The following is a 25,299-nucleotide window of genomic DNA, read 5'->3' on the forward strand; positions in this document are numbered from 1 at the left end:
GGCTGCTGCCAGGGGGCTGTGAAATCCTCACCCTGGGATAACTCTGCCTTTGCTACCAGCCTGGAACTCAGCTCAGCATCAGCCAAAGGTGTGAAGAGCCTTGGGGGCAGCAGGGCTGTGTCACACACAGACACATCCCTGCACCCACAGCCCCCTCCCCACCCCACAGCACAGCCATCCATTGACTGCACTGCCTTCAATTTGGGTTTTCAGTGGCAGAAACAGCCCCAGCCATTGACAGGAGTTGTGGGGGTGGGTGCATGTGACACTGACTTTTTCTTCAAGTGCAATTAATATAATGCTCACAGACAATGCATAAAATACACTTTATGCCATCCCCTGTGCCTTCAGAAACCTCCCCACCAGGGCAAAGGACACTTCCCTTCATTACAGAACTTTCACTTCTCCCTCTCTGCCTTTCAGTGGAATGAAATGGAGCATGTAATGGAACGTTCATATTCATAGATTTCATTCTGCTATCAGCTCCAGGTCTGCACAAAATCTCCAGCACTGCAACAGCTTCTCACAAATGCTCCAAGAAATTGCTGAGGGCACTCAAATCCCCAAGTCTAAAGAAGATGCCCTAAATTTACTCAAACAAAACCCCTTTACAGCTGAAAAATAATTACCTGCTTGCAAATAATCACATTATTTTTAATAGTTATTATATGGAACAGATTATTTAAGCTGGGAGGAAATATCAGCTTTGTATAATACCCACCTGCTCTAAATACACAGTTACACTTTTAGTTAAAATTGAAGAGCCATTAAAGCCACTTTTTGTAGGTGCTTAGGTTTCTAATTTGCAATTAAATTAATTGGATTTGAATGCCTAAATTGATTCAGAAATCAGGCTTATCATCCCATAACCAGTTAAACAGGATGGTGCTGCAAACCAAGGCTGAACAGGGAAGTTGTTCAGCATTTCTGCTGGGGGAAACCAAAAGCACTGGTGTGTCCTAGAGAGAAATCCCAGTGCCAGAAAAGGAGAGCAGAGCCTGGCACACGTGTGGAGCACCAGATTTGTTACTGATGATCATTTCTGCACCAGCTGACTCCTGGTGTTCTGGCACCTTGTGCACTTTTCATGTTTTTGACTGGTTTACATTCTTTTCTCTTGAAATATTTAATATTTTTTGTGTATAAAGAGAAAAAGTGCATGGGTAGCCAAAAGTCACCATCCTAAAATGAATGCAAAATGGTCCAGACAGTGAATAAAAGAGAAGAAATCTTCAATCAACTGACCTGCAGAGACTCTGCTACATAAGAAATCTGAAAATGTTTCTGAATCCTTCCTTACTCAGCCACTGATGACAGAATTTTCCATGGGCTGTGATTAAGTGAAAAGTAACAGGGGTGATTTCTGGAGGGTCTGTGCTCTGTCCTAGTTAGGGTTATGTATGTTATTAACAGCCCTGATAATGATGCTTATACATTGCATTCTGTCTCAGAGCATTCTCTGGGGATTTAGCATTAATGCTCTTTATCTGCCAAGGTAATTCACACCATTATGCACCTTTTGTGTGTGACTCTGCTGAGACAGATCAAATGACTGTGCCAGGCCCCACAATGGCAGAGCCATGTCACAGCTGAAAGCTCCTGCCAGAGCCACTGTCACCTCCCTGCAGCAGCCACGGGCAGAACAATTGCTCCCCAGCCTCATTAAGGGAGAAATGGAAATCGAGTGTCACAGGCTGTGTGCAGCCTGAGCCCTTATTAGAATCTGCAATGCCTAAAATCCCCTCCCAGGTTTGAGCAGCAGAGCCTGGTCCCTCCCTTCATCAGAGCAAGGCAGAACAGGACAGCATTCCAAATTCAGGTTCATTCTGCCCTTTTGACCCTTCCTAACTCTCCTTTGCCACTGATGATGTGCAGAACCACCCCCTGCTCCTCCCAGTGCCTCTGAGAGCTCCAGGAATCCTGAGCTATTCCACAGCTGATGCTCAGGATATTTCACCATCCCTCTGTTAACTCCAGAACATGATCCTTACCCCAGCAAGCACAGTCCTTCCATCTGAGCACACTGAAACCAGCTGAAAATATCCTGTCACATGGATTTTTATTTTAGCAAGACCAGCCCCTTCCACACCTATTACAACATCTAGACATTCTGCAGATCACAAGCAAAAGCAAAGTAATTTAGTGGCTGTGAAAAGTCCTAAATTGGGCAGAGCAGACAGTCATGCAGTGGCACTGTGAGACTTTAGTGGGTGGTGACAAAGCACAGTGAGCTCTGTGCTGGGCTGGAGGGTGCTCAGAGCTGAGCACCTGCACCTCACCTCACCAGGGACAGGGGCACTGGGGCTGCTGGACACACTGAGGAGGCAGAATGGCAATTTATCATCATCAATTAAAGCAGCTCCTGATGGCAGGCAGGCTGATCTGAGCCCAGTTTAGCTCTGGGGCACATCCCATGCCAGCAGGAACTCATTCCCTCTGCATGCCCTGCTCAGTTTTCTCCAGAGATAACCAAAAATCTCTTCTCACAGAGATGATGGAGCATTTCCAGGGAATTTGGGCATTGCCACAGGGAATCTCCCACTGCACAGGTGTGACCCTCCCAAACAGGGGAGGCACCTGGAAAAGCTCCAGCCCCCCTCCTGAGGGGATGCAGGGGCACAGGGATGGGAATGGAGTCAGGAAAATGATGTGGCAGCAAGGGAATGCCTGTGCAAATTTGGTGCCATTTAGCCAAATTCAGATTTTGCCTCATTCTTTTCATGGCTGTAGACACATTCCTCCCTAAAAATGAAAATACCACAGGAAGAGATTATCATCCCTGGCTCTACACAAACACATTTTTTCTCCCATGAAGCACAAAAACCCAGATTCCTCAGTGTCTTCTGTAGAATTGTGAAGAAGCCTCAATTCAGAAATTATTTGGATTTTCTTTTCTATTACACAGAAGTTTTTTTATCTTATAAGCTTACAGCCTTTCAGAAATATAAAGGAAGTGCAGGCAGTGGCAGTCCCAGTGGGGTTTTCAGGATGGATGATTACAAAAAGGCAAATAACACCACAGAAACCTCATTACTCCCCAAGATTCACATCAGAATGATGAATTGGCAGAATATGAAAGAGACAAATCCAGTCACTTCAACAGCTTTAGGTGAGTTTCAGACAATTCCTGGGAGAGGTAAGTCTGTTGTATTGGCTCCACATTCAGAATTCATCTTTGCCACGTCTGTTTTTCATACCAGAGATTAAAATTGTGTCTTCTCCCTTTACAGCCAACACCAGCAGCCCATGAACTGAACTCTACAGTCATTATTACAACTCTCAGTTTGACAGGGCATTTCTCTGAGTTTGTCCTGTATCCTGATCCCTAGAGCAGAGCACAAAAAGCATTTTCATTTTGGAAGTTGCTCCATCCTAAGGTGAAAAGGTCAGATAGAGTCTGATGTCAAACACTGAAACTGAGTAGAAATGATAGGACATGATTTCATCATTTTCTATCAAAATGAAATGTTTAGGCATTGCAGAAAATAAAAACATACATTTGCTGGCTTAGATCAAGATTATTTCCAAGATGGATCAAAATTTTGGGGGATGGAATAAGGCAGTTCAGCTGCTGGGAGAAATCCCATTATATTATGGAAAATCATGGCATGAACTTGATCTTCACTGAACTCTCAAGATTTATCTATGCTGTTATAAATTATGTATATAAAATATTGCACATTGTGCTCAGGCAGTTTAACAGATCACTGCTTCCCAAACCAGGGCAGGATGATTCCCTCCATCCTGCTCTCCCTGGGTGAGCACAGGGCTCCCCCTCTGCCCTGCTCAGTTTTCAGACTCCCTGACCTTCAGTCACCCTTAGCTGGGTTTAAACGTGACAGAAAAGCTGCAAACTGGGATTCTTCCCACTCCTGGTTGGAAAGTTCTGTATGTTCCACACCTTTGCCCTTTCAGCTGGGAATGTGAGCACACAGCCCAGGGTGGAGGGTGAGCATCACAAAGCACAGAGCTGAGATCTGCCAGGGCTGAACTGAGGAGCAGAGACAATCCCGGACTCCAATATCCTCTCCCTTTGATTTTTTCACTCTGTCACTCCAGTGATTCAGAAGAATTCCACTCCTCCCTGAAGTGCACCAGTGTGAGGAAGAAAAGGAACAGCTGCTGAAAGTTTCATGCTTTAGAACACTGCCTGCTTCAGGCAGCTTTAAATGCTCTGACACTTCAGCTTCTGTAAAATCTGTCACATGATAAGCAAGTTATTGTGCCACTGATAAAACCACACTAAGTGTTAGTGAAAGATTCATTAGCCTGCAGTGATATTTCACAAATTGCCAAGTGTGCTGTTCTCCCCTCTAACACACTCCCAAGTGTCAGAGCAGAGCAGCTGCCAGCCCTTCCCTGGGCCAGAAATGAGTCCCCATCATGGACTGCCCAGCCCTGCACATCCTGGGGTCAGTGTCCTGGGGTCAGTGTCCCTGCCTGGGGTCAGTGTCCTGGGGTCAGTGTCCCTGCCTGGGGTCAGTCACTGTCCCTGGGTGGGGTTATGGGTGCCAGGGGTCAGTCACTGTCCCTGGGTGTGGCACTGGGTGCCAGGGGTCAGTCACTGTCCCTGGGTGGGTTATGGGTCCCAGGGGTCAGTCACTGTCCCTGGGTGGGTTATGGGTCCCAGGGGTCAGTCACCAGCCCTGGATGGGTTTATGGGTTCCAGGGGTCAGTCACTGTCCCTGGGTGGGTTATGGGTCCCAGGGGTCAGTCACTGTCCCTGGGTGGGTTATGGGTCCCAGGGGTCAGTCACTGTCCCTGGATGGGGTTATGGGTGCCAGGGGTCAGTCACTGTCCCTGGGTGTGGCACTGGGTCCCAGGGGTCAGTCACTGTCCCTGGATGGGTTATGGGTGCCAGGGGTCAGTGACTGTCTCTGGATGGGTTATGGGTCCCAGGGGTCAGTCACTGTCCCTGGGTGGGTTATGGGTGCCAGGGGTCAGTCACTGTCCCTGGGTGGGGTTATGGGTGCCAGGGGTCAGTCACTGTCCCTGGGTGGGGTTATGGGTTCCAGGGGTCAGTCACTGTCCCTGGATGGGGTTATGGGTCCCAGGGGTCAGTCACTGTCCCTGGGTGGGTTTATGGGTCCCAGGGGTCAGTCACTGTCCCTGGGTGGGGTTATGGGTGCCAGGGGTCAGTCACTGTCCCTGGATGGGGTTATGGGTGCCAGGGGTCAGTCACTGTCCCTGGGTGGGGTTATGGGTCCCAGGGGTCAGTCACTGTCCCTGGGTGGGGTTATGGGTTCCAGGGGTCAGTCACTGTCCCTGGATGGGGTTATGGGTCCCAGGGGTCAGTCATTGTCCCTGGGTGGGTTATGGGTGCCAAGGGTCAGTCACTGTCCCTGGGTGGGGTTATGGGTCCCAGGGGTCAGTCATTGTCCCTGGGTGGGTTATGGGTGCCAAGGGTCAGTCACTGTCCCTGGGTGGGGTTATGGGTCCCAGGGGTCAGTCACTGTCCCTGGGTGGGGCAGTGGGTGCCAGGGGTCAGTCACTGTCCCTGGGTGTGGCACTGGGTCCCAGGGGTCAGTCACTGTCCCTGGGTGGGTTTATGGGTCCCAGGGGTTATTTGGGGTGTCAGGGCTGGGCTCCATGGCACACTGGGTGACACACACATTTCAGGAAATGCACAGCATCACACAAAGCAGGGGCAGAGGGACTCAGTCCTGCTCCCTGTGTGACTTCTGGCAACTTTCAGGTGTCTGATCAAACAAAATGAACAAAAAGGAGTTTTCCTTTCAAGGCAACCCAAATGCAGATTTTCAATTAACTCATCAAACTGAAGACCCAGAGCACTGAACATGTAGCTTTGGAAACTTCCAGGCTTTGTTGAGCCTTGAAAATAAATGGCCATTTGGAAAGAGAAATCTTTTCAAAATGAAAGATTAAAAGAAGCTGATTTTTCTTCTCTCCTTACTCTTGATTAAAATCATCTTGAGAGTTTTAACTCAGTAAAAATAAAGTCTGCTCAAAAATTTCTCTCTTATGTTTTTTCCCCATTAGTTCAGTAGGGGAATGAATTAGTTCATTTTCATTAGTTCATTTGCTGTCTCCAAATGGTCAGTACCTTCCAGCACTTGGAACTTTACACCTTCACTTTTCTGTGTCTCACAGTCCTCACTAGTAAAACAGAGTCTATAACAAATCTCCATTTTTGGGTTATTCTGTCATGTTCAACCACATAATTTCTGATAATCATTTGTCAATTAAACTATTGTTTCAATGGACTAAATTCTGCTCTGACATATTCAACCAAGTTCAGGTAGGTGCAGCTTGGCACAAAATGATCAGCAGAGTTTGGAGCAGCTCATTAAAGTTCTTTGAACTCTCAGATGAAAGAAGTGAGTAATAAATGTGGACCCTGAAACGAAAAGAAGAATGAGGTGTCCTCATTCTGCAAGGAAAATGAGCTTAACCTCATCATTAATCAACACCAAAAAGCCAGGAATAAAAGCTAAGCCACCAAGACATAATCAATCTGTTAGATGCTACTTGGCAGATGCACTGAAAAACAGCAACAGAAGAGACCCAAAGAAATGTAATCTTAATCTTTATTTTTCAATGGGCATCTTAAGAAGAATTTTTTCCCGTTTTCTATTCCCTACTCTAATGCCCAGAGAACAGAAACTCTAATTACTGCTGCATGCTGAAGGCTGGCCAGTAATTATATATCTTTATCTTCATTAGATGCCTGAGAACAAGGCTGGGTCTGAAGCAGAGCAGGTAAACTGCAAACCCCAGACACATTTTCAATTAAGAGCTCACTTCAAACTGGCAACTCCTTTCAGCTCTGCAGAAACTGGGAGCAGCTGCAGGAGCCCAGCACAGCCTGGAGTGAGTGGGGCTGTCACTGAGTGCAGAATTAATGCTGTTTGTGGGGACAGCACCCAACACTCAGCACTGACTGACTGGGGTATCCATGTCCTTGCAGCAATGGCCACAACTCCAGAAAGAAAACCTGATTTTTTACATGTCTTCCAAATGATGTATTTGCTTTCAAAATGTATTTTTTTCCAATTAAAAAAAAAAAAAAAAAACAAAACAAAAAAACCCCATTCAATAGGAGATGAGTGAGCTAGTAAGGACTTAGTCCATTAAATCCCACAACCATTTTCCTTCTGTTTTTAAATATAAATTAAGTTCCAACAATTCTCTATATCTGGAAGATTTACCAGATCCAAAAGAGCTTCATAGAAGGAAAAAAAAAAAAATCCAAACCCCAAAGGTTCCTAATGGTACAGCCAGAAAGACACATTTAATCAGGAAACACCCATATGGTGGTGGGACAGAAAATGGTGATTTTGTGTTTGGCTTGTTGCTCCACTGAAGCAAGCTACAGAGCAATAACAGCAATAATAAATCTTGGTGTTCCAGCAGGAGGAAAAGGAAAGAACCTGTTCCATCAGAGAACAGCCCTGCCCTGCAGATCCTACCTTAATGACATCTTCATCTGACGAGCTGCACTCCACTGACTCCACAAGATCTGTCACAGTCCCATCATCTTCCACAGAAACCACCCTGACAGGCACAGCCACTGTTTTCCCAGTGAGAACAGCTGTGTTCAGGATCTCTGCTTCCTAAGGGAAAAGGAAACAAAAGGCCATTTCAGACATGTATAAATATATTGCTGTTAATTCATTAGTGCCACCTGGGTTCAGCTTGAATTCCTCATGGCTATGGCAAGAGCTGCTCCTGTGTGCAGTCACAGTTCTGGAGTGTTTTCAGTGCTGGTATCTCTTCCCCACACCTCTTGTTTCACCTTTTAGAGAGGTTTGTGCAAACCCTCTCTCTGACAGAGGGATGCTGAAATTTCCTGGGCTCTTCAAGCAGAGCCACTGCACAGCACATTCCTCCTGTTTGATTCACCACTTGTGCAGAGTGCTGGTTACCTGAGGAGCATCAGACTGGGCAGAGCTCTCTGGCACTGGTGTCACCTCACAGAATCCCTGATTTCTGCCAGGACACTGAGCACAAACACTGCCTGAGTCCTCCCACCCTGCCTGCAAACCCTGCTTGTTTTTGGGAAGGTCTCTGAGCTCCCACAGCTGTGCCTGGAGCTGGGACCATCCTGCAGAACAAAAGGCTCTTGATTCCACCTGGCTCTTGTGCAATAAAGGCTCCCAAAGCCCCCCAGGTGCTAAATTCTCATTATCTAAAAGCTCCCACTATGAGCTCTGAGACTGACCTGATTTTCCTCCTGCAAGACAAGAAAGTGGGAGGTTGGAACCAAGGCACCAGAGATGATGACTGCTCCTTCTGCCTCTTGAGCTGAAGGGGAGAAGCTGAGATTTTTCTCTTCTAAAGTGTTCACAGCAAAAAGAGCTTTTCCTCTTACTTAAAGAAACAGGCACACTTTATTCAGACTCCAAGCAATATTTAAAGAAAGAAAAAAACTCTCCTGGTCACTTGGCAGCTGCTTTGCTAAGGTTGCCCCATCCTCAGTGTGATCTTCAGGGAAGGCAGAAAGAGGATTTCACAAAAAGAGAACTTGAGAAGAAAATCCTCTTCCTCCTCCAGCACAAAAGCCCTTCAGAAATTTTGAAATTATAATTCAACAAAATCTGCCTGTACAGTCAGGTCTGTGGAGCACACACTGCTCTCAGGGCAGAACATATTGCCAGGCAATGGAGCTCTCACATTTGCAATTAATTTTCCTGGTTCTTTGTTTTTTTCCCCCATCTGGGCTCTGCACCCAAGTTACTCAGAACTTTTTGCTGCTCCACAGAGCTGCAAACAGAGCAGCCTGGCAGAGGCAGTGCTGCAATTCCAGGATCAGGTGCTGCTTGGTGGTTTTGTCAGCATTTGGGAATAAATCTCATTTCACTGGGTTTTGGGGGTCACAGCTGCTCACACCTGCTCTGAGCTGCTCCCAAGCAGCAGCAGCTCCTCCCTCCCCTGCCCCATCAGTGTGACCCTCACAATTATTTTCTACAGCAAAGGGAACTTCAATAAGCAAGCCTTTGAAACAGTGTGATTAATGAGCTCTGCTTACCAAAGGCAAATGTAATTTCCCCTGGTAAGAGCCAGCAAGTGAGAATGATTCTCAAAAGCTCCATGAATTTCTTTTGAGTCTCTGAGTTTCCCAGTTATCCTGAATATTCTGAGCATGGAGTGCATCCCAATCCAGCTGTTCCTGCCTCTGGATGGGGATGCTGCAGCTCCACTGCTCTCCTGCACATCTGGAATTTGGGCAGCTCTGTGCCCACTGCCAATAGCTCAAGGACTCCAGGATATTTTTTTTTAGGTTTGCAGCTCACCCCAAACAGGGAGGAACAAGAGCTGTGACACCACCTCCCCCAGCAGGGCACACTGAAATGCTCTCAGGTGCTGGTGGCTGAACATTCCCCAGGTGAAAATCCCTTCACTTTGAGGAACATGATGCCTATTTAGCTCCACTGAGATTTATAGTTCAGAGCTCAGCATGTAAGAGCTATAAATTGAAATATTTACTAATTTAAAACTGTTGCTTTTTGCTGCTTGAGTGAAAAAGGGATCTCCTGAAGAAATATTATGTTCTCTATCTGCAATAACACAGATTACAGGAGATAAGATGCCAGGACACTTCAGTTATGTTTTTTCAAAGCTACAGCCAAAAAGTCACTGCCAGAAGTTGATTCCCTCAGCAGCTATTAAAAAGATGCTGAACTTTAACTATTAGCACAGCAAATCTTTGTAATTCACTGACACTGAGCCCCTCCAATAATAACATGAAATAATCAGAGAAAAATATGTTTCTTCATGTACTAGAAATGGAAGACCAGGTAATCTTTATTCTGAAATTGCTACCATGGTAAATAAATAGTAATACTTTAAAGAAAATGCTGGAGTGAGAGTTCTTTGCTTGCTGAAGAGATTCATATTAAATAACTGAGCATATTAAGCCCTCCAGCAGAAACATATTCAGAAGATGTACACAGTAAGCATCAATTTAAGTTGAAGTGCAGAAGTGAATACCTATTAGGTTTTTTTCAATTTTAATAGGCAGCTTCCCTGAAATTTAATTTCCCTTCAGACATCTTTTGCCTTATATTTCCTAGGGTGAAAAAAAGGGACTTTAACAATATCTTTATAAATTGTTCTGAATTTCTGCTCCTGCCCCCAGTGATCAGTGCAGACACAGATTTCCTGGTGTTTGTGTGTATATGTATATACAGAACTTTGGAAAAAACTCACTGCCTTAACTAACCCACTGCTGCTGTTCCCTTGAAGTGAAGTTCACCATTCCCACACCCCAATCCACAGGGAAAAGGAGATTAAACCCCCCATGACTCTGTAATTCCTGCTCTAGAAGCACAGCAGATCTCCAGGGGCATTCTTCATTAGAGCAGTCAATACATCTTTGCAGGCTAAAGATCTCATTTCAAAAATCAAGAAAAAGGGGGAAAAAAAGGGAAAAAATCAAGAGTGTTCCTCTTGGGTTTCAGGAGGTATTTTGGCTTTGGGGTTCTGCACAGGAAGAGAATAAACAGATCCCTGAAATCTCCTCAAGTCCAGAGCACACCACAATCAAGACTGAACAGAAAATCCCTCCCATTTGCCATTCCTCAACATTCTCTATTTTCTTTTTTTCCATGTATTTTCTATTAATCAGCATGTAGAACATTAACCCAGGGTCCCACCTTGAATCTTTTCATTGTTTAGCTAAAAGAATCCCAGATTTGCCTCCTGTGCAGCCAGCAGCATCTTCCCCATATCACACAATCCATGCTCCAGTCATGCATAACTAATTTCAAATCTTATTTGGCATCAAGTCTCAGAATTAAGGAGCTAAGTGACAGCTGTTTAATTAACTCCTTAAGCTGATTAGAAAGCATTACAGAAATCCCCCCAAGGAAGAGTTTATAACTGTCAAGAGAGCCTAAGGCCATGTTAATGCTTCTGTTTAAATTTAGTAAGCTTCTAAACCAATAAAGTCCCAATGCCTGACATGCTCATGGATGTGGTCAAACTCAGCTTTTTCCCTCCAAGGGCAGGAGACAAAACCAGTGGCAGAGCAGGGATTTGAGGAGTCAGGAAGCAGCAGCTGAACAAAAGAGCCACGAGCTGCATCTCCCCCAGGAGCTCGTGGTCCAGCCCTGGAATTTTTGGGATTAGTTCTGAGCTGGGGTGAAGCTGAGCTTGCACCTGAAGTGCAGAGTCATCTCCAGCCCCTGCAAGGAAAAAGGGTTTGTTTATCAGCTCTCAAAAAAACCTAAATCCACCTGTAATGATAAGATTGTGGCAGCTGAAATACAAGTTTTAGAAGCAGCTGGTGGGGGTTGATACAAGGTGCTGCAGAGGAAACCAGAATTGCTCCAAAGCAGATTTCCTGCAGTACATTATTGTCAGCTCTGAGCTTGCAAACAGCTTATAAATATAAATAAATAAATAAAATTAAAATATTTTTCAAATAGATTAAAAAAAAATATATAATATCTTTCTGATTTCCTTATTTCCCCTGTTGTTTCCAGATTCTTTAGGATGCACTGGAAAAATTATTGAAAAATCAGCTGCAATTCTTCTGTGTCCAAAGGAATAAAGGAGCAGCAGCCAGAAATAACCCAAATTAATTTGTGAGACCTTTAATATAAACAGAAGAGTTGAAAGTACAAGTTGAAATACTGCAAATATGAGAAATGATGGTGAAAGCTGAATGAGAAAATGTGAAAAGACTGACATGAACTTCAAGGTTAAATGTTTGGTGTAATGTGGGCACCTTTCATCATGCAGAATGAAACCTGAAGTCTTTGGGAATGGGAGAGAGGAGGGGGGATATGAGCAAATGAATCCCATTTCATTCAAGCCCTTGCTACTTAATCATTTCCCTTTTTGCTCAGAACAGGCAGGAGAGCTGCACGGTCAGATGTGCTGACACAGGGTTAAAAATGAACATTTCCTCTGGACAGATCCACCTGCTGACTCCCACTCTTCCTCACAGCTGCTGGAGAGGGGAAAATGGATTTTTTGAATGGTAAAATGTGATTGCAAACCACTGCTTAGAAAGGAGTGGGTGGCAGAATCAATGCTTGAATATATTTTTCATCCTTTCCTCCTCAGCCTGTGATTCCTTGAATAATTTTGATTCCATATGATGGGAGTGACACCTCCAGTCATCCTCTCCCTGCTCCTCACTGGGGCAGAACCAGTGGAGGGAGCAGATGTGGCAAGGACAAGCAGTGAAACAAAACCCCAAACACACACAGAGCCCAGCAATCACAATTTCCAGTCAAAAAACAGAGAATAGCCAATGGCTGGATTGTGCTGTAGGGAAAAAAAAAAACACTTGGGATAATCAGAGACTGTCTGCCACTGCTACTGTCACACACAAGGCAGCCAGGAAAAATATCTAATTACATTTAATCCCAGACTTAACTTTTGCAGAGCTTTAAGCAATTTTACATTCTTACTAACAAACTTTCATCTCGGTGTAGATAAAATCTCCCACTAAGGCTGGAGGAGGGGGTGGAGGAGAAGAGCTAAAGATGTGAGACAGTGCTGAGCACAGTAAATAGATAGAGGAGCAGCAAAAGGAGAGGCAGGTGCTACAAAGGAAAAGGGGCATCATTAGAGGATGACCAGCAGTGAGAGGTTTCTCATTACACAGCCTGTGATGCTCAGCAGAAGGCTCAAGAAGGAAAGAAATGCATCCCAGCAGGAAATGCAGGGGCTGCAGGCCAGGCTGGCAATGCCCTGGATTCTCTGGGTGTGCAGGGCACACAGGCAGTCCCAGCTGGGGGCACTGCCTGTGACTGCAGGATGCAACTCCACGTCTTTTAGTGATGAAAAAAGCCAGGAAATAAATCATCTCACTGCCAGGGAGAGAAAAACACATCTGACTGTGGTGTCCCTTCTCCTTGCCTCTGTCTGGCTCAGCTGGAATGGCTCAAAACAGGGAACTTGGATTTGTATTGTGTGTGCAGGGTGCAGCCCAGCTCAGAGCCAGCTAACAACAGGAACAGCTCCATTCTGTAAAACAGGGCAAAAACAACAGTTCCATTCTGTAAAACAGGCAAAAACAACAACAGGAACAGCTCCATTCTGTAGAACATGGCAAAAACAACAGGGAACAGCTCCATTCTGTAAAACAGGGCAAAAACAACAGGGAACAGCTCCATTCTGTAAAACATGGCAAAAACAACAGCTCCATTCTGTAGAACATGGCAAACCAACAACAGGAACAGCCCCATTCTGTAAAACATGGTAAAAACAACAGCTCCATTCTGTAAAACAGGCAAAAACAACAACAGGAGCAGTCCCATTCTGTAAAACAGGGCAAAAACAACAGGGAACAGCTCCATTCTGTAAAACAGGGCAAAACCAACAGGGAACAGCTCCATTCTGTAAAACATGGTAAAAACAACAGCTCCATTCTGTAAAACAGGCAAAACCAACAGGGAACAGCTCCATTCTGTAAAACAGGCAAAAACAACAACAGGAACAGCTCCATTGTATAAAACAGGCAAACACAACAAATGCAGAGCAAAGTCCAGGGGAGGGCTGTTTCCTCCTTTCTGGGGCTGTTTTTTACAGCTCTGCTCTGGCACCTCTGGATTTCAGGTGTCCAACAGTGACTTCACTGAGCAGCAGCTGATTTTAAACCAGGTTTCTGATTTTTGGGAGCAAACAGCACTGTGCAAACTGCAGAGCTCAGCTGGGATGGGCTGGGGTGGTACAGCAAGCCCTGGCAGCTTGGGAGGCAAACCCTCCCAGGGGAGCTCACTTTTCCTCCCTGCAGAGGCAATGTAAATTCAATTTGTCTCAGGTTTAACAGACAGAGTCCCTTTGATGTGTAACAGTCAGGAGCTGTGTTAGCATCCTTCTGGGGAGCTGTGCTGTGGTTCTGGGTGCTCTGCAGAGCTCCCCCCATCCCTGGGAGCTGTCATGCCCCTTCCCTGCTCATCACAGTCACACCCAGGAAGCCTCAGAGCTGTCAGGCTGTGGTTCTTCAGAGAAATTGCTAATTAATTCACAGGCCCCAAAGTGTAACTCCACCAAGCTGTTGTGCATCCTTGATTTCAGGCTCTAGACAGGCTGCTCGAGCTGATAATGACTCTTAAAAGCAAACAAACAAACAAACACATGTATTTGGGGAGGATTTCTTGGCTTTCCCCCAGCAGGCTGCCAGGCACCATCCCAGAAGGACAGGCTGATCCTCCCAGGGCTGGAACCTGCCTGAGCTTCAGGAGATCTCTGGGTCTGATCACAGGGCAGGGCTGGGGAGGCTGTCAGTAATTTGTGCCAAACGAGCCAAAGCCCATCAGGATTTAACACAGGGTCACAGGAGGGATCCCAGCCCTCATGCAGGGGTTTGGGAGCTCTGCAGGGGCAGACTATGGGATGTGATGTTGGCATTTCCAGGGACAAAAGGAAATCTCTGGGATGTCACTTCAAAGCAAGGATGCCAACTAGACTCTGGCAATGCAGTTTAAGAGAATAAATATTTGGTGGGATGTGCAGCAGAGCCAGCATGGCAGGGATCAGACTGGCTGAAACAGCTCTGCTTTCACAGAGGGAAGCATCAAAAACCCCCAAACAAATCACCAGCCTTGTTTAATATGGTTTTTTTTAATATTCTGTTTCTTTCACAGCTGGGTGCTGTCATTCCCAGGCTGCACATGAATCCTTCCCCTCTCCCTCCCTGTGCTGGCCCATGGGCTCTGTGGTTAAAGGGAATAAAAACCACAGACATGGCTGGGAATTGCCCATGGGCCAAGCACCTCAGAGCAGCCCTTGGGACACAGAAATCCCCAGCAGAGGAATTTGGCAGGGGGATGTCTGAGCAATGTAGGACATGCAGCAAATGCTGCTCTGGGTGCTGGGACCCTCCCTGCTCCCACACTCCATCCATTATCCATCCATATCCATCATTATCCATCCATATCCATCATTATCCATCCATATCCATCCTCACCTCCCACAGGATCACATGTGGGATGGAGCCTGTGCACAGAGCAGAGCAGGGGGTGCTGCAGATCAGGAACTCACAGTCAGTGATCACAGAGCTGCAGAAGCTTTGCTGCATTCTGCATTTCACAGGTGACAGAGGTGTGAGTGATGGGTGTGTGTGTCACTGGCAAAGGCTTCCCCAGACCCTGACTTGTGAGAATCAGACCCCATCAGAGCCCTCTGAGACATGCAGAAGAGCTGGAACAAAAGGAGATTTATTTTCTGAAGAAGATTTTCCTATTGTTTTACCATCAGACACGTTCTCACCTGAAAACAACTTTGGTGTAATCTCTCCATGTGAGCACACATCTGCTGAGCTCTGCCTGCCAGTGCTTCTCACAGCTTTGTACCTGGAAGCCCTGCTGTGAAACATTCCATTAATTCCATTTCCATCCCAGTTTCTCCCAGAGCTGCCCTGGTGGCTCAGTCTGCCCACCCTGCAGTTCCCTGGGGGTGTCCCCATGTCCAGCCACTGCCCCTGTGTCACCTGTGCCCCTCCCAGGCTGCTCCATCACCTCCTACAATTTTCCCAGCTTTTAATGTCTCTTCCACCAGCACATCCTTGCTGTTCCCATGCCACCTGCAGAGCAGGGTACTTCACAGCCCTCTTTAAAATTCAGCTCTGCCACAATGATTACAGGATGCTGCAGATCTCCAGCAGACTCCTTTGTTCTCTCCTCCCATTTCCCACAGCTTTGGTTTAACTCTGTGGGGTTAAGCAAGACCCATCAGTAAAGCAGGAAAATCAAGGTGCACACAGAACCATCAGGGTTGAAAGAGACCTCTGGGATCAAGAAATGGATTTATCAACACATTTATCGACCCTGCCTTGATTTCCCCATCGTTGTAGAGGTTGTGCTGCTGCTCCTGCAGCTTTCCAGAGGGGAAGATGAAGGGCAGTGAGTTATGAGCTGCCCATGCTCCCATCCCTGGGGCTCTGCCATCCCATTTCCCAGCTGCACCTGGAAAATCCTGACAGCAGCATCCACAATGTACCAAATGGGGTGGCAGGACAAGGAGAAAACAGCACTGACCATGAGAAAACAGCAGATGAGCAGGGATGGAATCTGCAAAAATGTGGCAATTACTGTAAACTCCCTTGGCAGAGCCACAGAGCAAGGACCAAACCAGTTTTTCACTTTTCTAAAGAGAGGGAAAAGGGCTGTAAGGAAAGGAGAACTCGTGTTCTGCAGGTCACTGTGCAGAGGAGAAGTGACTAAACTGCCTGCTCCAAAATTCCCTTCCAGACTGGCCTGGCAGTTTGTGCAGCACATTCATATTTAGGAATGTCAGGCAAGAAGCAGCCTGAGCTAAATTGGGACCATCACAGGGCCCTGGAAATCTGCCTGCAGCCCAGCAATTCATTGATGAGAAGGGCTGCAATGAGCTCCTGAGCCAAGCTTTAAACAGAAACACACAAACAAACACAGGGGACATTCAGGAAAAAGATGCTGTGCCAGCTCCCATATGGCAAATGGGGCCAAAGTCTGCTCTGAGACATGTGAGCATGACCTGTGTGAGGACAGCCTGGTGGCCAGGGCAGAATCTGGGGCACAGCACATCCTCAGCAAAATCCCTGGACAAGGATGGACAAGGAGGGTCCTGCTGCACTGGGATAGACCCAGCACCCTCTGCTGAGAGGGGCTGCACACCCTGGCTCTGGGCACAAAAACCATTTATCATTTATTGCTTTGGTTCTAACACTGCCATCCTTGCAGCTGAGAGCCAAAACCTTCAGCTCTTTGCATTTGGTCTGGGGAAGAAAATTATTTTTAATTTTAATAGAACATAAAGTTTTATTTCTAGCAGCCTCCCTAGTTACAGATTCCATGTGCAGAGAGGTGTTTTTGTGCTGGGCTCCAGTGGCACTGCTTACAGAACTTTTCCTCTGTGATTAGCCTGTGACAAGTGCCAGGATTTAAATGGGTGCAACTTTGCTGATTTTGCAGATATGCCAAGGAAGTGACCCCTACATCTGCCACAGAAAAAGGCTGTGGTAAAGGGCAGGATCAGAATCTGAATGGAGATAAAACATTTCTAGGTCTAGAAGTAGGCTGAGAAAGAAAGCAGTGAGCCTGCAAGCTCTGCTTTGATCATTTAGCTTTTACAGATTTGTGACAAATTGTTTTTTCTGCATGAATCTGAACTGATACAGATTTACATGAGTAGTTAAAAAGTAATGCCAATTGGGAAATAAAATCCCTAACAGCACAGAAAAGCAATAAACTTAAGAAGCAGTTAGACAAACAGAAGAATGCTTTACAATAGGAAAAAAAACATTAATAACAGAGAAAAAGAGAGGTTGGACAGTTGTAAAGCTGGTTGTGGCAGGCTGAAAGCAGGGAATCCAAAAAGCCATTTGAAAAAAGACATGAAGAATCTTGTAATAATATCCTGGGGAACATGCTTGCTTTGCATTCACTGCCTCTAAGACCATATTGTGTGTTCTGTGCCTGTTGTTTAATGCCTAATCCTTCTGGTAGAGAACTTGTGCTGGTATCAGCCCAGTGTCCTCAAGGAAATAAACCTGGACTTGACATGAAATTACATATTTTTGTACCCAGAACATTTGAAGTGTTTTTCCACTCTGGTGTATAACAATAATTCTTCTGATGTCAGTGCAAGAGCACCAGTTTCATTTGCTTCTTCTCACCTTAAATGTGAGAACACCCCTAAGAATCCAGCCCTGTGCTCAGAACAATTCACTGCCTGATGAAGCTCTGACCTGACCAGCTGCAGGCTGCACCACTCACCTGAAAAATAAATAAATAACTGCTGATAACCTGATAAATAAATAACTGCAGCTGCAGGGGAGGCTGTCCAAGGCCAGAGCAGCAAGGACTGGGGCTCATCCTGGCTCAGCTCCTCCCTGCCCTGACACCAAACCTGACGGCCAAGAGCTCACCTGCCCTCCCAAAAGCTGAAACAAACCCAGCTGGAACTGCCTCAAGGTCTTCTGGGTTTGTTTTTTGGAAATTCTAGAAGTTAAGAAATACTTATGGAAGGGAATGGGTTCTGTCCAGGTGATTAACAGCTGTGAAGGAAGGGGAAGGTGAAGAGCTTTTTTCTGAGAGTAGATAAAGCACCTGATGTGATCAATAAGTGCCTCAGACGTGGTTTTGGTGTTCCCATTTGCCTCCCAGCCTGCCCAGCCCCAGCCCAGCTGTAAATAGAGGATTTTAGCCCAGCTGAATGAGTATAAAGGATAAATGGCTGCAGGGGCTCAGCACTGCTGTGACAAGCTGGTTATTGGGTTAGAAAGGCAGGCTAAAGCCTTCAGGTGACAATAATAGATGTTCCTTCTTCAAGGCACTGCCAGACACGTTGGATCAACATAATCTGACTTTTGCTTTTATTTGGTCAGGTTTTGCTGTTGGTTCAGAATTTACTGCAAGCTCCAGGCCCTGCAGCCAAAATCCACCCACAGCTCCTGACCTACCTTGGCAAAGGACAGCTTTGCTCAAAAGCCTCTTTTCCAAAATCAGTCCTGTCCAACCTGTGCTTGCTCTGGCTGCAGTCAGACCCAGTTTGAGCTGAGCTGGTCACTCACAGCAGAGGGTGACAAAAATCTCCCCATCAATCAGAGCTGGTTTTCTCTTTCCACTTCAAGAATTCCACCATCAACTCCCTCATCACCAAAAACAAATAATCCCTTCTGATTTCCTTTTCTAGCCTGCTTGAATTATTTCCTGTGCATGTCCAGGACAACTGAGAAGGGCCCCATGGGGCCAAAAAGGTGAGGCAGGAAAGAAAAGATGAGTGAGAGACCTACAAGAGGAATTCCCAGGAGGATCAATGGTCCAAGAGCAGAAATCCAGAGTCTTCCATCACAAGTGGAAAGGGAAAATACCAGCTGGCTGGGCTCAAAACAAAGACTGAGAATTTCCAAATAGTGTAACTGCATCAGGAAATCCACGGCTGCAGAAAACAGTGATGTTTATATGGACTGACTCCCCTGCAATTGAAGGGAAAGCAAAGTAATTAAAGGAGGGAAGAGGTGGATCCCAGCCCTAGATCACAGGGCTGGAATGCAGCTGCTGGAGAAATGCAGAACAATCCCCAGCCCAGCCAGGGGGATTCTCTGCACAATCACCCTCTGTTTCCTGGAAAAGGAGAATTCAAGCTCCTTCCCACTGAATTGTTCCTCTGCTGCAGGGACCCAGCTTGAAGAATTGTACTGGTTAATGGAATGGATTTTGGCATTAGTAGAAAATATAAGCCCTCAATATCAAATATTAAATTATTCCTGATTAATTCTTTTACGGGCTCGGACTTGCAACTGATTTAATACTCCTGGATAATTACTTCTGTTATAACTCTGCCTTTGATTTTTAATTAACCATACAAAGTTTCTCATTCAAATCTAATATTACCTTTGTTAACAATGTCAACTCTCTGTTTAGAGATTCTGCTCACATTAAACTCTATGCTGAGAAATTAAAATCTGCTTTTCCACAACTGTGTGAACAGATTCTGTACGAGGCTTATTTATTCTACATAATTATCTAGGAAAATATTGTTTCTGGTATCCTGAGCACTGCTGTCTGCCAAGTAACCCCTCTGTGGTACCAGCACTGCTCTCTCTTTTTTTTTGCTCACCTAAATTCTTTCTTACAGATGTAATTAAGTGAATTTACACCATGAAAATTCAATACAAGTGAGCTGGCAGGGAATTGCCTGCTGAGCAATTGAAATCCAGAGTCTGGGTCTGAGTTTGGGTGTCACACCTGAACCATGCACATCAGAACCTGCTCCTTGCTTTGGAATGTCAGGGTTTCTGCTTTAACTGCCCTGGGATTAGATTCACATTCACCCACAGACTGAGGTTTGTGTCAGTCTTTCAAAGGTTTTTTGGCAGCTTCACTGGGCTCAGAGACACAACCTGCTGCTGGTGTGTGGCCTAATGGAAATCATTGCTGAAGCTGCCTATAATCAAAATAAATGCTTTGTTTTTTCACTGCCTAACATTTTTTACAAAGGTTATTCCTTGTAAAAAGGAGAATACATTTCTTACATTAAACACCTTTGGTTTTGGGGAGGACAAATTCAGGCTTTGCTATTCCCAGTCATGTCCTGGCATTTTTTCAGTCCATTCTGCAGTTTGTGACCCAGGGCAGCAATTCCCAGGTGTGAGCCAAGGACTCAGAGAGGGAGGAGAGCTGGAATATGGACACTGACTCCTGCCCTGACTGAGCTGCTCTGTGCTCAGCAAAGGTCACAATCCTCCAGCCTGCAGGGTTTGGGGCAAGAGGGATGCAATGCACTCACTGCTGTGATGAGGCACACGTTTAAAATATAAATATATAGATATATGTATTAAAAACTAAGTGTGTGAGTGCTGCTGACTGCCAATTCTCACAAATGCTAAAGATTTCTGAGAACCTCCAAAGGTCTGCCAGGATTTCTAGATATTTTAAAGCTTTCAGCTGTTTTCCATTAGGGTTCTCAGAGCTCAACTGAGAATCAAAGCTTTGCAGAGAAACATGAAAAATGCAAACACAGGGATGGAGCAAGGGACTGAGATCAGGGAGCTCAGGCTGTGCCCTGGCTCTGCCCAGCCACTGAGTTACCCCTGCCTGCAGCCCAGAGAAAAGGATGCTACAGCTTATTCCATGGTTCAAATCAAGAAAATGGAGTCTAAGAAAATAATTATGTTGTGCTTGAGGAAATATGGAAATGACCATGAGCTGTTGCATTTAACAGACTTTTTGAAATTAAATTATTTGTATTCAAGTATGTGCAAAACCAATGATCATTTTTGGTTTTGATCAGCTCAACCTGTTCTTTGGGGAAATTAATTTGATGCTCTGGGTATAAACACTGTTTCCAAATGCTCACTGTGAAGCAATGTTTTCCTCCTGCTCTCCTTAGCACCAAAGCAATTTTCAAAGCATTCCCATTGATAACACAAACAAAACAGAGGAACCATTTCATGAGGAGGAACCAGAAACTGCAGTCAGAGAATACTTAAAACCCAGTTTAATCCATATTCATCAGCAGGCCACAGAGCAGGAACAGAGAGCTGTGAGTGCTGGGGCTGCAGGAGGGCACAGAGCAGCACATCTGGAATAAACTGACACCATCCATCCCTAATTGAACATCTGGAGTGTCCCAGCCCTGTGAGACCCTGGGGCAGAGCTGCTCAAACCAGGGGATGGAGGGGATGGAACCCTCACTTGTGACAAACCAGAATCTGCAAATTTGATATCCCTGCTGGGAAAAGGAGAAATGGGAGCCAGGGAGGGATGGAGGGAGAAAAGGAGGGATGGAGGGGAGAGAAAAGGAGGGATGGAGGGGAGAGAAAAGGAGGGATGGAGGGGAGAGAAAAGGAGGGATGGAGGGGAGAGAAAAGGAGGGATGGAGGGAGACAAGGGGGGATGGAGGGAGACAAGGGGGGATGGAGGGGAGAGAAAAGGAGGGATGGAGGGAGACAAGGGGGGATGGAGGGAGACAAGGAGGGATGGAGGGAGACAAGGAGGGATGGAGGGAGACAGGGAGGGATGGAGGGAGACAGGGAGGGATGGAGGGAGACAAGGAGGGATGTATGAGCTCTCCATCCCTTGAGCCAGCACAGGGTGAAGATCTCTGCCAGGCTCACTTTTCTCCTCAGCTTTGCTCTGTGGGTCTGAGCCAGCAGCAGGATGAGATTCCTGACTGGGGTGCACTAAACCTTTAGTGAAGAACTGGAGCAGACACCCAAGAGCTGAGACATCCTCTCAAGGTTCACCACCAGCCCAGCTGTGTCCATCCCACAGCAGCTCCAGCTGGAGGCTCTGAGGGGCTGAAAGAGGGAAAAGGGGCCAGGCAGGTCCTGTCCATCTCTGATCTTCAGAAAAGCAGAGTGGGATTGGAACTTCTGCTTTCCCTGTGTACCACAGAACTTCATTTCCTTCCCAGCTGGTCTCTAATGCCCAGAATTAGCAATATCAATATCCTCATTCATTTTCTTTCCATTCCTTCTGTAATTGCTTGGGGATATTAAGTGCTGCCAATATTGGGGTCATTATTAATCCCGGGAAAAATGTGCATTGGAAGGCCACAAACCTTGATTCTTGCCTTGTTACCATAGTTACACCTGACCAGGAGGTGACACCTGAACTCTGCCTTCAGGCTCTAAGTAAGTGATGAAGAACTAAAGAATCTCAGAAAATGGAATGGCAGCGTTTGAAGAAGAAAAGGTCAAGCACACTCATGGGAAAAAACTTAAAAATTTAAGCTCACACTATTAATTTCTATAAACAACTTGTTATCACCCTGCCTACACAGATCTGATGAGATTATTCTTGCCAGCTCTTGATCATGATACTGTGCAACTGCATATTGAAAAGTTCTGCCTTTGATCACAGGGAGCACAGCTATCACAGATAATGTACACACTGCACACCCACTAATCTTATTCTGATTTTTCCTGGGAAATGAGCAGCTCTGAAACATGCATCTCGAGTCAGGGAACTTCCACCAGCCCAGAACGAGCAGAAAACAGGCATTAATTTGAAATCGTTCAAATCTGACAAAATGATTGATGCCAACACTCACAGCCCCGGATTTCTCCATCTGTCAAAATGCAATTCCAGCGGTTCCAGATGTGCAGCTGCTGGGCCTGAGCAGAGTTGCTGCCCAGAGTTCTGTGAGCAGGGAGCAGTGCTGTGCTGAGCTGTGCTGTGCTAGCAAAGCTGCTCCTGTGCTGAGGGGAGAGGATGAGGATGAGGAGAGCAGCCACCCACACTGGGAATCACTTCCCTGCTTTCACTGACATGACACTAAAGCCCCAGGGATGTGTTTAGTGACAAAACACACCACATCTGTGCTGGGGGTTTTTACAGCTGCTGGAGAAGGTGCTGAGACAGGCAAAGGCTTTTTTTTCCTTTTCCCCTTTGTGTGTCACAGCTGAATTAAAGCAGTGTCAACTGGAGCAGGGTCAGATCAGCCTGAGCCCAGCAGTGCCTGTCACACAGTCCCCACTCTCCTTGAGGTGTGACATATGTCACTTCACTGCTGTCACTGAGGGTTTCATGCTAGGCTAGATGTGAATTTTAGAAAAAATAAAAATAAAAAAAGAAACTCTGCAGTCATACATGTCCTGTCAGATTTATTCTTGCCATGGAGAAGATGACCAGCCTCTGAAAGAAAGGCTCAAAAAATCATTGTTCAGGAGATGGACACACCTGGCTTATTCTGTGATTGAAGGACAGTTTGTTGTTTTGGGGTTTGTTTTGATTAAAGCTAAATAAAACCAAATAATGTATCAGAAAATCATGAATCTTTTCACCTATTGCTACCCTTCCTTTGGATGTTCAAAATCTCTTTGACTTCTTTCCTCCTCAAACCACGCTCCTGGGAGTGGCTGAGTGTGTCTCAGTCTCTCAGTTTAGAATTTTAACAGTGAAAAAGCTGAGCAGGAGGAACTTGCTCCAGCCCCAGATAAATCAGGCTGGCAGCCACGTGGCCCCAGTAATTCCAGAATTCTCCCTGTGCACTGGAGGGTGTCAGATCTGCATCCTGGAAAGTTTATATATCCCACAAAGTTTGCATTCTGCACAGATCCACGTTCCATGGTGAAGCAGATCTTTTACAGCACAGCTAGTGAGGCAAACCTGGTGCCATGAATCTGAAAAGCCAAGCTGTCAATCCAGAGCCAGCGTGCTCATTTTCCTGAACAGCTCTCAAGGACATTTACCATAAATCTCTGAAAGGAGAGCTACTTACAGGTCTGGGATTTATAGAAAGTGCTGCCTATTTGTGCTCTGTCTTCTGTCAATAGCATTAAGATTTGCAGTTTGCACTGAATTATCCAATGACCTAAATCCTAGCAAGCTATCAAAATCTGTTTCCCAGATAAAGTCTGCTGGAGTTTGATGCATTTATCAGTGCCAGACACACAGCTCTGCTTACAAGCAGAAGATTTCCCAAGTCTTCTTCAGCAGCAGACAAAAGGGAGGTACAAATGAACTATTCACTCCAACGGTTTAAAATAATTATCACCCATTGGAAACTGAGTGATACAATTGTGATTTCACCCAAACTGCTGCCCATAATGAGGCACTGTTTATTGAGATCTTGTGCTGACAGCTCCAGAATGATTTATTGTTCTCCCATTATGCTAAATACCTGGGCTAGATCCTGCCCAAATCCAAAATACAATCCCTTGCCATTCAGCTATGGGGGGACAGGGACATTCCTCTGTCCCACTTCTCTCCAGCACCACAGGGGTTGGGGACAAGGAAACAGAAAAAACTTATAAATATGAGTGCTAAGAGAAAAATTCTGAAACCAGAAGTGAAATAGAAATAATAGCAGTTTTTGATTGTGGGGCTGAGAGTAACCATGTGAAGGTTTGAGGGCTCTGCCTTTGTTCAGGTAATGCCAAATGCCACAAATACCAAAGAGCCAGCAGACATCCTGCTCCAAGTCTGGCAGGAAAGGTTTAGAGATAAGGTTTAGAGATAAGAAATCCATAAAACATGGTAATGTAGTGATTCCTATAGGATGAATGCAAATATTAGGAAATCAGTATGTTGTAGTAGATTGGTTAATGGAAATTAGAATATTCAACATGGAAGAATACTTATTGTATTGTATTGTATTTTTACTCTCTATGCTCTATTCTCTCTTATTCTCTTTTACACTCTTTCCCTCATATACCCAACCCTAACAATAAATTACAGGACAGACTCAGGAGCTCTCTATATTCTGGTTTTGAAGTTTGTAATTTATTATTAGGGTGTGGGTATATGAGGGAGAGAGTGTAGGAGAGAATAAGAGAGTAGAGAGAATAGAGCATAGAGAGTAAAAAGGATAAGAGAACAGAGAGAGAGATTTCCCATTTACAATACAATAAGTATTCTTCCATGTTGAATATTCTAATTTCCATTAACCAATCTGCTACAACATACTAATTGCCTAATATTTGCATGCAACCTATAGGAATCACTATATTACCATGTTTTATGGATTTCTTATCTCTAAACCTTTCCTGCCAGACTTGGAGCAGGATGTCTGCTGGCTCTTTGGTATTTGTGGCATTTGGCATTACCTGAACAAAGGCAGAGCCCTCAAACAGACACAGCAAACTCCACTCTCAGCCTCTGACAGCAGCACTGAAGGCTGGGGCTGCTCTGGGAGATCACAGAGCAAAGCTGCAAGACAGAAAAACATCCCTCTCTTATCCACCTCAGGGAAAAACTGTCCACCAGGAGGAAAAAAAAAAACCACTGAAAAAATCCTACAGTGAGAATTGAAGTTTTTTAAGAGCCTGTGAGAGATTGTGAACAGCTTTTGGAGCTTTCTGAACTCTGAAGTCTGCCTTAAGCCAGGTTTATGTTGCATAAACACTTGCTTTCAGATTTATTATGATGATGAAAGCTACAACATGAGCAT

General features: G+C 45.5%; 1 protein-coding gene across 1 annotated transcript in view; it reads right to left on the reverse strand.

The window, feature by feature from the left end:
• LOC306810046 (transmembrane protein 132D-like) overlaps positions 1-25,299 on the reverse strand; it is a 161,757-nt gene that overhangs the window by 21,929 nt on the left and 114,529 nt on the right. The window contains exon 5 of the mRNA XM_079322106.1: positions 7,431-7,574. Coding sequence (XP_079178232.1) covers positions 7,431-7,574 — 144 coding nt within the window. The remainder of the gene's footprint in view (positions 1-7,430; positions 7,575-25,299) is intronic.

The sequence above is a fragment of the Erithacus rubecula genome (genome assembly GCF_903797595.1).
Source record: "Erithacus rubecula genome assembly, chromosome: 19".
In the NCBI taxonomy this organism is placed as follows: Eukaryota; Metazoa; Chordata; class Aves; order Passeriformes; family Muscicapidae; genus Erithacus; species Erithacus rubecula.